Source organism: Ascaphus truei, chromosome 20, assembly GCF_040206685.1.
Source record: "Ascaphus truei isolate aAscTru1 chromosome 20, aAscTru1.hap1, whole genome shotgun sequence".
NCBI lineage: Eukaryota > Metazoa > Chordata > Amphibia > Anura > Ascaphidae > Ascaphus > Ascaphus truei.
In genome coordinates this window covers 18,423,735-18,438,734 of record NC_134502.1, presented here as the reverse complement: position 1 = coordinate 18,438,734, position 15,000 = coordinate 18,423,735, and the positions used below count along the sequence as shown (strand labels likewise).

The 15,000-nt window shown below is 43.7% G+C and overlaps 1 protein-coding gene across 1 annotated transcript in view; it reads right to left on the bottom strand.

Moving 5' to 3' along the window:
• Positions 1–15,000, bottom strand: part of LOC142470965 (uncharacterized) — a 155,384-nt gene that overhangs the window by 37,553 nt on the left and 102,831 nt on the right. The window contains exons 34-36 of the mRNA XM_075577770.1: positions 5,448–5,531; positions 4,356–4,524; positions 3,398–3,511 (exon numbers count right to left, since the gene is read on the bottom strand). Of these exons, the coding sequence (XP_075433885.1) occupies positions 3,398–3,511; positions 4,356–4,524; positions 5,448–5,531 (367 nt within the window). The remainder of the gene's footprint in view (positions 1–3,397; positions 3,512–4,355; positions 4,525–5,447; positions 5,532–15,000) is intronic.

Below are 15,000 nucleotides of genomic sequence, written 5' to 3'. Positions count from 1 at the left end.
TGTTCAGCAAGTGCCTGTACAGACCCGCCTCCCCACCTTCCGCTAACTTTATTGGTTCTCTGATAAGGACAGGGTGGGATGAGGGTAAAGAAAACACTTGACAAACACTTCCATGTAAATAAGAAATTCAACTGGCCAATTCATGGTTACATAGTTACATAGTAGTTATATAGTTACATAGTAGTTACATAGTTACATAGTAGATGAAGATGAAAAATGACGTACGTCCATCAAGTTCAACCTATGCTACATTTAGTTAACAGATACTTTATCCTATATCTATACTTACTTATTGATCCAGAGGAAGGCAAACAAAAAACCCCCGTGTCACATCATCCAATGAGTTCGCATAAGGGGAAAAATAAATTCCTTCCTGACTCCAAGAATTGGAAATCGGATTATTCCCTGGATCAACATCCTTCCCATGTATACTTTTTTGTTATATCCCTGTATAGCTTTTCCTTTCTAAAAAAAAAATGTCCAACCTTTTTTTGAACAAATCTATTGTATTTGTCATCACTGTCTCCACAGATTATGTGGGATTACACCATTAATTGCGGAGCAAGTCCTAGAATGAAATAAATCCACAAAAACGCCCGTTATAACCCAAATAGTTATCAGACGTTAGCTTCCCTGAGATTAGCGGAGATCCGCAAAGCTAAAGTGTTAGGGCCCTCGTGTGCATGTGGCTAACGTGGCATTAATTATCTTAACGTCGGGATAAAACACCCCGGTGCTAGCTGTCAGTAATGCTGCCTCGCATTAGCCATAGTAAAAGGAAGATGGAAGATATGTACAGGCAGGCCCCGGCTCGTACGGCGGGTTCCGTTCCCTGGCGCTAAGCGAAAAATTGACGAAAGGCGGAACCTGTGATTTCTGGCTTCTGCGCATGCGCAAACTTGCAGTCCCCCCCCCGTTCTGCGCATGCGCAGACATGGAGGTCCCCTTCTCGGTACTGCCGGATACTAAGCTGCTGAGCGCGTCATGCCGAAAATCGCCCGAAAAAAAACGGAACAAGCGCCGAACCTAATGAATATGGGTATAGATTGGAGACGCCGTATGTGCGGAACGCTGAGAAGCGGAGCGCCGAAAAGTGGAGCCCTACTGTATAGCAATATCCTAACTACCCTACTACCCATTGTAGGTCAAAGAGGTACAACTGCTATGGCATAAAGGGGACTAACCAGCACCTTAATCCCCCCGTTTACCTAAACTCCCTGCCTTGGGCACGTACCCCCCCTCCCCTTTCCCCTCTCTATGGTGCTGGTCATTAAACCTACTATCTGAAGGTGGCTAATAGGGTTAATGGCAACATAAACACAATATACAATAACGCCCCAGGCAATATAAATATAATATCATATATATATATATATATATATATATATATATATATATATACTATATATATATATATATATATATATATATGTATGTATGTATTTTATATATAATATATATATATATATATATATATATATATATATATATATATATACACCAAAGGATTAGTAGCGCCAAAATGACAAGTGATAACTTTGAAATAAAAACAAATTATATCAAAAATAAAACAGGTAAAGCAGTGAATCATAAAAAATAAAAAAGATGATACTAACCCACTCATCAGAATGTCCAGTCAGTTGTTTTCGCTTGAATGGGTGTGGGGCAGCTTTCAGCAGAAGAACCAGTTCCACAAAAACCTATTAGACAGAAGGAGAAAGCGCACAACCCATAGCGTAAAAACGTATAAAAAGTTTAATAAAAATATATAGAGAGGGAAACAACCTCACTCACAAACACAAAATGTAATTAGGCATGTATGATAATAATATCACCACCACGGGATCAGCGCGGAAAGATCTCCTGCAGCGTCAGATGTAAAAAACGCCGCCCGCTCGTGTCCCACGGTCTCAGACACTCCTACTACTACTAAACAATGTTGCATTTGTTTATACTATTCAGTTTGTAATTCCTGCATTTGTTATATTATTTTGTTATGGCCATTTAAACTGAAGGTAATATTCTTTCCCTTCAGTTTTATTATGTGGCAATACTAATATTTGTTTTCTTTTCTTGTAGCTCTAACAGCTGATATGTGTTTATTCAAGTTATTGCCCTTTTAGTTTCAATTGGGGGAGCTTTGTGATTGATTAATTGTTTTCCACCACCCACTTTTCTGGGTATATATATTTCTGTCTCTGCTGTTATTCCAACATCCTTTGAGAAAGTCAGTGTGTCTGGCGAAACGCGTCAGGAAGCAGTGCCGACACTACGTCATCAACAAGGGTCGGAAGCAGTGGCAAACTTCCAGCCCTGCTGCACACAGCCCCAGAGTTGGCGCGGTTGTTAGCCGGTCTGGTGTGGAGAGATTGACTACTCAGGACTCCTGGTATTACGAGTTTCAACACCATCCAGGAGGTCTGAGACCGTGGGACACGAGCGGGCGGCGTTTTTTACATCTGACGCTGCAGGAGATCTTGCCGCGCTGATCCCGTGGTGGTGATATTATTATCATACATGCCTAATTACATTTTGTGTTTGTGAGTGAGCTTGTTTCCCTCTCTATATATTTTTATTAAACTTTTTATACGTTTTTACGCTATGGGTTGTGCGCTTTCTCCTTCTGTCTAATATATATATATATATATAGTAAAGCCAGTACAACCAACCTCACACTGATGAGACCCAAAAGGTCGAAACAGTCTGTCTGTGAGTGGGTTCACTGGCTTTGCATCTCATCCCAGGCTATGTTTAAAAGCTGTGTTTAAAACAGCGAGCATTGGTTTAAGGGCTCCATGTAATAATGGACTTGAGACAAAATGTGGCACTGTGTGCTCATTTGCATGTCATTTCCCAGAATCCCTTTCTGCAGTGGAAGCACTGTATGCTAAGTGATAATGGAGAAGGGTTGCAGACCTGTCTAAGGCATGTGAATGTGCTCACAAGTAATATTTTTTATATATATATATATATATATATATATATATATATATTTACATATATATATTTACCCTGCAACCAATCCCCCCCCCAGTAGGGCCGATGCGCAACCATAAAAATAATATCCCAAGGGCCCGATGGCAATAAGTCATAAACAAACACATAAATCGCAAAACCATTAAAAAAAAAAAAACAACAAAAAATCCAAACGCCCGAAGGTAAACATTAACAAGAACACAAAACCTCCTTAACTTCACACCAAAGAGAGGTGTTGTGTTTTATTTCATGTTAAGACTGCTGTTACTTGCCCTCACCATCACCCTTAAACTCATTTTATCTGTCAGGAGTTTATTCCACAAAATTCTATTTCTTGACCCAAATTTTCCAGCAAATGTAATTTTTTAAAAGCAGGAAAATCCCAAAATGTATAAGTGGGAACCCCGCCCGTCCCTCTCACCTTGGGGTCCGGAGACCAGAACACATGGTACCGCCATCCTGCTGCCCCCCACGTCCAGATGTAAGGAGGGGGTCTCGGTGCTGCAGCTGTCCCGAGAAACCTTCATCTCCAGCTCTGGGGGGTAGGGCAGGGGGGGGGGGGGCAAAAAGGGTAACTGGGCAGAACGTACACAGCTATTTCTCACTGTAATGTTCAATGCTATGTCTCACTGTAATGTTCAACGCTGTCACTCAGTATCTGTCACTGTAGGGTGTACAGCCATGTCACTGTAGGGCATACAGCTATCTGGCACTATAGGGCATTCAGCTATCTGTCACTGTAGGGCATACAGCTGTCACTGTAGGGTGCACAGCCATTTGTCACTGTAGGGCGAACAACTATCCATCACAGTAGGGCATTCAGCCATCTGTCACTGTAGAGTGTACAGCCATCTGTCACTGTAGAGTGCACAGCTATCTGACACAGCTGGATACACAGCTATCTGTCACTGTAGCCTGGGTACTTAACTAGTGCCAGGGAATTGATAGACCAACCCCCTGAAGAAGTGTCGCTCTGACACGAAACGCGTCGGGGTGAGGTCACAGGCAGCGACGGAGGGTCCGTGTCGACGGACTCCGGAATCTGCAGCTACACATTTCCATGAGGGCACTGCTTGGAGAGTTGATTCGGCTTGTCTCTTCATCACGTAAGCCGCACATCCTCAGTTCCTTCACCATCAGGGACCTTACGGGCGCCTCCATATAACTGGGGTTGCCCTTTGTGGTTTTCTGTTATTTTGGGATCACTGTGATCCATTCTTAATTTTAAGTGTGTTGTACATGGCCCAATGTACATATAAATTGTAATTCATTTTCCTAATTTTGTCTTTGTTTTCTCTCCTATGCGCCCCTTTATGGTTTAATTTTACTGTAGTATGCACAGCTATCTGTCACTGTAGTATGCACAGCTATCTCCTCACCAATCTCAGGGGTGCTGACCCTCTGGTTCCTGGGGTTCTGGGTGAGAGATAGCAGGGCTGCTGACTCCACAATCTCCAACAATGCGGTGACAGCGACCCTCAGGTGGGGAGAGGTGAGGTTGGACCAAGAGGACTGATTGAGAACCTGAGAGAAGGCTTGTGTGACATTCTGCAGAGAGAGAGGGGGAGAGAGGGAGGGGTGGAGGGCAAGGGGGAGAGAGGGAAGGGGAGAGGAGAAAAAGTAGTAAAGAAAGAAAGAAGAGAGAGAAAGAGATGCAGGGACCAGAGAAAGGGAAGATAGGAAGAGAGAGTGAGAGAGAGTTTAATATAAGGGCTCTTGGTAGTCATCTCCCTCCTTTCTTGCCAGTGTTCTCTGGTGTCTCCCCTCTTTGGGGTATCGTTTGCCCCTCAATCTCTCTAGTCATCTCTCTCATCTATGGGTCTCCCCTTCCCATGTTTAAGTGATCTCTTTTCCTCTCAGGGGTGTCCCTTTCCCCCTACCTCTCTCTCATGCTCTCTCTCTCCTTCTCTTCGAGCTTTCTCTTGCACCTCCCTCTCTCTCTCATCAAATCAATTCTCTCTCATCTCTCTCTCTTTTTCATCTCTCTCTCTCGTTTCTTTCTCTCATTTCTGTCTCTCTCTCTTTCGTCCCTCTCTCTCTCTCTTTTTCATCCCTCTCTCTCTCTCTCTCTCTTTCGTCCCTCTCTCTCTCTTTCGTCCCTCTCTCTCTCTCTTTCGTCCCTCTCTCTTTCGTCCCCCCCCTCTCTCTCTCTTTCATCCCTCTCTCTCTCTCTTTTGTCCCTCTCTCTCTCTTTTGTCCCTCTCTCTCTCTTTTGTCCCTCTCTCTCTCTTTTGTCCCTCTCTCTCTCTCTCTTTCGTCCCTCTCTCTCTCTCTCTCTCTCTCTCTCTCTCTCTCTCTCGTCTCTCTCTCATCTCTCTTGTCTCTCTCTGTTGACTCTTTCCCCCTTCCTGTATCTAGTGATCTCTCTCTCTTTCTCGGGCCTTAGTGATCCCTCTCTCTCTCTGGTGTGTCTCTCCTCCCTCTAGTGATCTCTCTCCCTCTCTGTGGTGTGTCTTTCACCCATCGTTCACCTCAAGACATGTCACTGTGTCCCTTCCCTGGCAGGAAGAGTTAAGCAGGTGGAAGGTGGAATTCAGCAGAGAGCAGAAAGGACCCTGAAACACAGAGAAAGATAAAGGTGTATTTATATACACTCATACACACACACACACACACACACACACACACACACACACACACACACACACACACACACACACACACACACACACACACGTATCTATGTATGTCTTTATTTATGTAGCGCTATTAATGTACATAGAGCTTCACATCAGTAATACACATGACAGAATCATATAAATAACAAATAATACAAATAACATGTAATGGGAATAAGCGCTTCAGACATAAAAGTAACATTTAGGAAAAGGAGCCCTTGCTCCAAAGAGCTTACAATCTAATTGGTAAGTAGGAAGAACGTTCAGAGACAGTAGGAGGGTGTTCTGGTAAGTGCGTCTGCAGGGGGCCACGCTTTATGTAGGAGGGGTAAAGTATCAGCCACGTATACCCATATGCTTTGTTAAGGAGGTGTGTTTTAAGGTGGGTCTTAAAGGTGGATAGAGAGGGCGCCAGTACTGTATTGTATTGTATGTCTTTATTTATATAGCGCCAAAAGTGTACTCAGCGCTTCACAAAGAAGACAGTACAGGGAATTATAATTATACAATAAGTGCAGCAAAATCAGACAATAGGAAAGGAAATCCCTGCCCCGAAGAGCTTACAATCTAAGATGTTTGATGGGAGACATACAGAGACAGCAGGTGAGGGAATAAGTGCTGCAGATGGCAGTGCTTGGTCACAATGGGTGGTAGGAGTGACCGAGTGTGGGACATTAGCCATGAGTGCAAGTTATTGGGATGCTTGATTTGTGGGGTAAAATTTAAGGAAGGTCAATGTTAAATGAAAAGGTTAACACCATTTACAGGGGAAGAGGTGGCAGGGAGGCATGAGTGAGATCTGGTGTGTATGTCTGGCTTCAGGCTTAGGGGAGATCCCCAGCAGCAGGAAGGAGTAGATAGACGGTGTGAATAGAGGATTTGTGGGGGTGATTTTTATTGAGGGGTAAAGAAGTTGTTGGGAGAGAGATGTATAAATAATGGTGCAGTGGGGAGTGGGGAAGTTTTAGAGAACAGAAATGCTCACAAAGGAGTGAGGAAACAGTAAACAGAAAAAGAAATAGGGAGGGCATAGTGAGATGCAGGAGGAGAGAGTTCCAAGGTACTGGAGGATAAAAGTGTACAAATAAATCACAGATGTTAAAAGTTAATGTCTCACAGTGGCAACGTTGTAATGCACAGTGAGATATTGTTTGCATGTTGACAAGACGCTGTACTGTTTAAAGCCGCGGGCTAAATACAAGCCAATGTTTATTTCCCCTTAATTACGTCTCCCTGGTTATACCTCTCTCATGTCTCCTCCAGTTGGGAATAAACAAATCATCACACTTAAACAAGATGATGGATCAACAGTAAAATACTGTATACATATATTAGGATGTAAGGGACCCTTGGAGGTAACTTGGAAACCCACACAAGACAGGAGACCGAAATACCTAGAAACAACCAGGGTTTATTGCTACACTAAAGGAAAAGAGACTGGGGAAACAAAATGGAGTCTGCAAAGTGTGCAGAGCTACAAGCAAAGGCCTATGGTAGTTAAGGGAACAACAAGGGCAGAGGGCAAATAGTACTAAGTTGAATGACCGGATAAACTAATGATAGCTGCAAGCATTGCAGTGCTACATGCAAAGAGCAATAGTAGCCGGGGACAAATAACAAACAGGAATAGAAATAAAAGATGTAAAAACTGTGTCTATCTTGGTCAGCAAGTATCAATGGATGGGAACATCCCATGGAGACTGTGATGGCAGATACAATAGATTTGTTCAAAAAAAGGTTGGACATCTTTTTTAGAAAGGAAAGGTATACAGGGATATACCAAATAAGTATACATGGGAAGGATGTTGATCCAGGGATTAATATGATTGTCAATTCTTGGAGTCAGGAAGGAATTTATTTCCCCCCTTATGAGATATTATGAGATATTATTGGATGATGGGGGTTTTTTGTTTGCCTTCCTCTGGATCAATATACTGTAAAAATGAGAAAAGAAAATATAGGACCCTTTCAGTGTGAGATGGGCAGGCAGATTATTGGAGACAAGGAAAAAGCTGAGGTATTAAACAAATTCTTTGCCTCTGTGTTTACCAGGGAAGAATCAAGTTCAATAGTAGTGCCGCAGGAGGAAGCCACAAGCTCCATATTAATGAACAATTGGTTAACTGAGGAAGAAGTTCATAAGCGACTTGAAAAAATTAAAGTAAATAAGGCACCTGGCCCCGATGGCATACATCCAAGAGTTCTCAAGGAGTTAAGCTCAGTAATAGCCAAACCATTATATTTAATATTCAAGGACTCAATTTCCAAAGGCTCAGTACCACAAGATTGGCGTAAAGCAGATGTGGTGCCTATATTTAAAAAGGGAGCTAGATCACAACCAGGAAATTACAGACCTGTAAGCCTGACTTCAATAGTAAGGAAACTACTTGAAGGTTTAATACGGGATAATATTCAGGAATACCTAATGGAAAACAAAATTATTAGTAATAGTCAGCATGGATTTATGAAGGATAGATCTTACCAAACTAACCTTATTTGTTTCTTTGAGGAGGTAAGTAGGAATTTAGACCAGGGTAATGCAGTTGATGTGGTCTACTTAGATTTTGCAAAGGCTTTTGATACGGTTTCACACAAGAGGTTGGTGTACAAAATAAAGAAAATTGGACTTAGTAATAATATATGCACCTGGATTGAAAACTGGTTAAAGGACAGACAACAGAGGGTTGTCATAAATGGAACTTTTTCAGGTTGGGCTAAAGTCATGAGCGGAGTACCTCAGGGATCGGTACTGGGACCCCTGCTTTTTAACTTGTTTATTAATGACCTTGAGGTTGGGATCAAGAGCAAAGTCTCCATCTTTGCTGATGATACTAAATTGTGTAAAGAAATAGAATTAGAGCAGGATGTAATTTCTCTTCAGAAGGACTTGGAGAGACTGGAAACATGGGCAGGTAAATGGCAGATGAGGTTTAATACAGATAAATGTAAGCTTATGCATTTGGGATGCAAGAATAAAAAGGCGACTTACAAATTAAATGGGGATATATTGGGGGAATCCTTGATGGAGAAGGATTTAGGAGTGCTTGTGGACAGCTGACTTAGCAATAGTGCCCAATGTCATGCAGTAGCTGCAAAGGCAAACAAGATCTTATCTTGCATCAAACGGGCAATGGATGGAAGGGAAGTAAACATAATTATGCCCCTATACAAAGCATTAGTAAGACCACACCTTGAATATGGAGTACAATTGTGGGCACCAATCCTAAGAATAGACATTATGGAACTAGAGAGAGTGCAGAGAAGAGCCACCAAATTAATAAAGGGGGTGGACATTCTAATTTATGAGGAGAGGCTAGCTATATTGGGTTTATTTACATTAGAAAAGAGGCGTCTAAGAGGGGATATGATAACTATTTACAAATATATTCAGGGACAATACAAGGAGCTTTCAAAAGAACTATTCATCCCACGGGCAGTACAAAGGACTCGGGGCCATCCCTTAAGGTTGGAGGAAAGGAAATCTCACCAGCAACAAAGGAAAGGGTTCTTTACAGTAAGGGCAATTAAAATGTGGAATTCATTACCCATGGAGACTGTGATGGCAGATACAATAGATTTGTTCCCAAAAATGTTGGACATCTTTTTAGATGGGAAAGGTTTACAGGGATATACCAAATAAGTATACATGGGAAGGATGTTGATCCAGGGATTAATCCGATTGCCAATTATTGGAGTCAGGAAGGAATTTATTTTTCCCCTTAATGGGGTTTTTTGTTTGCCTTCCTCTGGATCAATAAGTAAGTATAGATATAGGATAAAGTATCTGTTGTCTAAATTTAGCATAGGTTGAACTTGATGGACCTACGTCTTTTTTCAACCTCATCTACTATGTAACTATGTAACCATGTAAGTACATATATAGGATAAAGTATCTGTCGTCAAAATGTAGCATAGGTTGAACCTGATGGACGCCTGTCTTTTTTCAACCTCATCAACTATGTAACTATGTAACATGTCTAATTAAATAAAAATGGTATTGAGCGTATTTGGAAAAAAAGCAGGACAATCTTTTATGGGTCCCTTCCAACGTGCACCAAGAGGAAAGTGTTTGACCAGTGTACAGTATTCAGCCCGTGCTCACGGATTGACGTGACACTCGGACATTGAATATGGACATCATTTAGAAGCTTCCGACAACGCTCAGAAGTATGGAGAGACGTAAACTGGGTATTGCCCTACGAGACAAGAGAAAACGAATTAATGGGTTCGGAAGCGGAAAAAGTCTGTGACATCATCATAAGAGTGAAGAAATGTAAATGGCGGTGGGCTGGTCCTACCACAAAAAGAAATGACCGTCCGTGGATGCAGGTGGAGCTGGTCTAGTATATCCAAAGACCAATATGTCAGAAATAAGTGGACATTTTTTAGAACCTGGAAAATGATGCTAAATATATATGTATACTGTGTAGCCCGGGTCCCCCTGGTCCCCCTGGTCCCCCGTATGCCCGAGGTCATCTCGGCGAGGGTGCTAATCAGGGGGGCAGGTGCCGGCAGTTAGCAGAGGCGATCGGATCGCCGGAGACTCCCGCCGGCTCTCTTTGCAGAGCGCCGCCATTTTGAATATGACATGTGCAGTGTGAGGCACGCGAAGCGCCATTGGAAGAACAGGGATCCCCGGAGACTACAAGCCCCATGATGCACAGGGGCAAGTAGTCAGGTGCACCAGGTGGGCCAATCGCGCGACCGGATTCCCCTTCTAGAATTGATACATTGCACGTGCTAGGAGCACACCAGCCGGAGCTGGGATACCAGAAGGGTAAGGTGTGCGTGTGCAGGGAGTCAGTGGACCCTGCATTAGGCCAGAGACCCCCTTAGGCCCCAGCTAGGCCCTGACTCACTACAGCTTGTGGTTGCTGCAGGGACAGGCCCATCAGTTAGGGATACTGCCCCTGCAGAACCAGCATAGGGGCACAGTCAGGACGCGACTGCATCCCGGCCTATGTTGGTCCGGGACCAGACCAGCAGCTACCTGTATGAGACTGTCCTCAGTGTGGGACCCTCCCGCTGGATACCACCCAACGCAGAGGCGGACTCATCGCTGACCACCACCGTCGCTGGATCAGTGGATCCTTTCTTCTGCCATGGCATTACCAGGTGTGGGACCATCTGGCAGGTACCTCACCTCATCAAGTGAACCAACTATACACCTTAGTGGGGCAGCGCTGTCTCAAACACTGGGGTGGGTGGCTTCTTGTGGACACCAGGGTGGTTGGGTACTTTGGATACTGAGTATGAAGTGTGGGACACAAAGGGTGTTGGAGGGTACGGTCGTGTGTGACCGGGTGGTTGTGGTTATATATGTTCATTATTTCCTGCAATATACTAGCAGAGAGTTTCCCGCTACAGCAATGTAGTATAGAAATATGGTGTTATGAGAACGGTGCCTTGGGTAATGGAGTTAATGGAAAAACAAAAGAGAGCTAGAAACCCAATTAGGCACTCAATTCCCAAAGCTGAATGTTTAGTGATATGAATTAAAAATTATTTTTATTGTTCATCAAATTAAAAGAATGGGGGTTAAAATCCACTGAAGGACACACACAACAATCCTATGTCGAGTGCTGGATGTACTCTAGATTGAAAATGAACGAAACAATTGAGTGGAATTATATCAATGTTTCGAATGAAGGTACTGGTATACAGTTAACCTAAGAAATGAAGGTGTTGCTTCAACAGTAAGGGGTATACAAACACTGAGCAATACATGTAATAGCCCATATACAATGGTTGAACCACTAGGGTTAATGAATACCCTGTGACAAAGTAGGATCAATACAGATAATTTCTAACAAAAAGTACTACTAAACAACCAATGAAGTGATGTATATATGAGTTGCTGCATACATATGCAAACCGGTAGTCTGTGCCCATTAGATATAACTACTGCACAATGGTTTGAGATGCTAATAGGAAATGCCTGTCATAGAGTATGTAACTCAAACTACACTGGTTGCAGAAACACCAGAGATACGGTTTGGCTATGTGAAGGCCTAAGCCCATATTCATGAATTGGTTAACCGCTAGTGTTCTGCACTCCAGTACTGCCGGTGGGTGTTTCCCCTAAATGAAATCTAATCACTTATAGAGCTGATAAGCCCTCTAAAACTCTGTTAGTTTGCCTGAGTCCATATTGATGAATGGACAGAATTGCGTGATAGCAGAGATACAGATAAACTCAGTGATGTGTCCACTTACTGTGAAGACGAATGAACACCTGGTTCTCCTACTCGATTGAGTGTTTGCACTCGCAGAGTATCGCACTGCTTTTCGCAGTGCGATACTGGATGCTGCCACGCTGATGCTGACAATGCGCGTGCACGTGATAGCCGACGCGCGTTTCGCGTAAGAAACGCTTTCTCAAGGCATTAGTGAGAGGGGGGGGGGGGAGTCCCGTAGAAGCAGTAATGATTTATGCGGTGTAAAGTATTGCTATTGGTTGATTGACTCACTGGGGGCTGATCAAGGTGATGATCTGATTGGATCACACAGAGAACATCAAAAGAGCTTATTAACTTGCTCAGCCTTGAACAATATACTGTTGGAACTGGCACTAAAATGCATAAGTATTTTGGTAATAAATATCATACTGTTGCAATTAAATGGTATGTATGTAAGACCAATTCACATAACATTATATCTCTAAGTGCCTAAATAAAGAGTCCCGATGTTGAAATTTAGGGCTGCAGAGGAGAGGGATAGCTCCCTGCCATAATACAGTATAAGTGAGTAATATAGATATCTGTTAAAATGTGATGAACTACCTGTCCCACTATGAGTAATATCATACTATAAGTATTGGGGAGAGTTGATGAAATAATCAACCCTCTAGTGTGGATTCAGACTTCCACACACTATATTTATATGGTAATAGAAGAATAAATTTTTGTTTTATAGCAGGATTATGTCCTCCCTGAAAAAAGGGCGATTAACAGGATTGTTATGTGTGTGTCCTTCAGTGGATTTTAACCCCCATTCTTTTAAATTGATGAACAATAAACATAATTTTTAATTCATATCACTAAACATTCAGCTTTGGGAATTGAGTGCCTAATTGGGTTTCATTATTTCCTGCATGCAGTAATCTGTCACTTCTTACCATTTAGTGTGTTTATTGCATGGGGTCCTGTAACAGGGTTATCCCACACAGTAGGATCCAGCACAGACGGAGGCACTACCAAGAGACGGATCAGGTACACCCCAGGCTCCCAGCAGCGGAGGCTCACTCCTCCTGTGAGCCGCAGGTAAAGCAGCGCACACACTAGCCACGATATCTCCCAGGGGGTGGGGGAAAGTGCGCTACAACTGTATATATATATATATATATATATATATATATATATATATATATATATATATATATGTGTGTGACCTTCATCGTGGCAGCCGGACAAGGGTGAGTGCAATATGCATCTATTGTATTTATTGTGCTTTATGTATTTTAAATGGGCAAATGCACTATTATCCATTTGTGGATAATAGTAATTGTGACCATTACTATACTGTATGTGTTAGGGGGGGGGGTGTATTTATTTATAAGTATTTATGTGTTTTAAAATATTTTTTGGGGGGGCACAGAATTGGTATTGCAGGCCCGTGGGGACACCTGCGGGGAACACCCGAGGGCCACCGCCGGCCTATAGTATCATTGCTGTGCATATACTGTATGTTCTGTATGTTAGGGGGGTATAGGGGTTGTTGGTGTAATATATATATATATATATATATATATATATATATAGCAAGCTTAAGCCTATAGGGAACCATGTTAAAAATGGTTTTTGAAGCAAAAAGTGGCACTGTGTGCTCATTTGCATGTCATTTCCCAGAATCCCTTGCTGCAGTGGAAGTGCTGGGTGCTGGGTGATAATGGTGAAAGGCGGGGTTGCAGACCTGTCTTAGACATGCAGATGAGCATACAGTTATATTTGCATATATATATATATATATATATATATATATATATACTAGCTGAGAGCCCCGGCGTTGCCCGGGATGTTTGTGGTGTGGGGGTGGCATTTGGGTGGGGAGTGGTCCACGCGGCCCATGGCAGTGTGCGGTGGTACTGCTGCTGTGGCTGTACTGATGGTGATTGTATCGGTGTGCTGATTTGGGAGGGTTTGTTGCTGATGTGGGGGTGCGGATGTGGGTGTGCCGATGGGGAGGTGCGAAGGTGCCAATGTGTGGGTGCTGATGGTGTTGATGGGGGCTGGGAATGGTGGGGAGCCGAGAATGCCAGTGTGCTGGGGGGGGGGGGGGGCATGGGATACCGGTGTGCTGATGTGGTGGTGCTGGGGATAGTGTATGTGTGTGTATACGTGTGTGTGTGTATATATACACACACACGTGTGTGTATACATGTGTGTATACATGTTTGTGTGTGTGTGTGTATACATGTTTGTTTGTATACATTGTGTATGTGTACGTGTGTGTGTGTATACATGTGTGTGTGTGTATACACGTGTGTGTGTGTGTATACACGTGTGTGTGTGTGTGTACACGCGTGTGTGTACACGTCTGTGTGTGTGTGTACACGTGTGTGTGTGTACACGTGTGTGTGTGTACACGTGTGTGTGTGTACACGTGTGTGTGTACACGTGTGTGTGTGTGTGTACACGTGTGTGTGTGTACACGTGTGTGTGTGTGTACACGTGTGTGTGTGTGTACACGTGTGTGTGTGTGTACACGTGTGTGTGTGTACACGTGTGTGTGTGTACACGTGTGTGTGTGTGTACACGTGTGTGTGTGTGTGTGTGTGTACACGTGTGTGTGTGTGTACACGTGTGTGTGTGTACACGTGTGTGTGTGTGTGTGTGTGTGTACACGTGTGTGTGTGTACACGTGTGTGTGTGTGTGTACACGTGTGTGTGTGTGTACACGTGTGTGTGTGTGTGTGTGTGTACACGTGTGTGTGTGTGTGTGTACACGTGTGTGTGTGTGTACACGTGTGTGTGTGTGTGTACACGTGTGTGTGTGTGTACACGTGTGTGTGTGTACACGTGTGTGTGTGTACACGTGTGTGTGTGTACACGTGTGTGTGTGTGTGTATCTACGTATACGTGTGTGTACGTGTCTGCGTGTGTCTGCGTGTCTACGTGTGTCTACGTGTGCCTGCGTGTCTACGTGTGCCTGCGTGTCTACGTGTGCCTGCGTGTCTACGTGTGCCTGCGTGTCTACGTGTGCCTGCGTGTCTACGTGTGCCTGCGTGTCTACGTGTGCCTGCGTGTCTACGTGTGCCTGCGTGTCTACGTGTGCCTGCGTGTGCCTGCGTGTCTACGTGTGCCTGCGTGTGCCTGCGTGTCTACGTGTGCCTGCGTGTCTACGTGTGCCTGCGTGTCTACGTGTGCCTACGTGTCTACGTGCCTACGTGTGCCTGCGTGTCTACGTG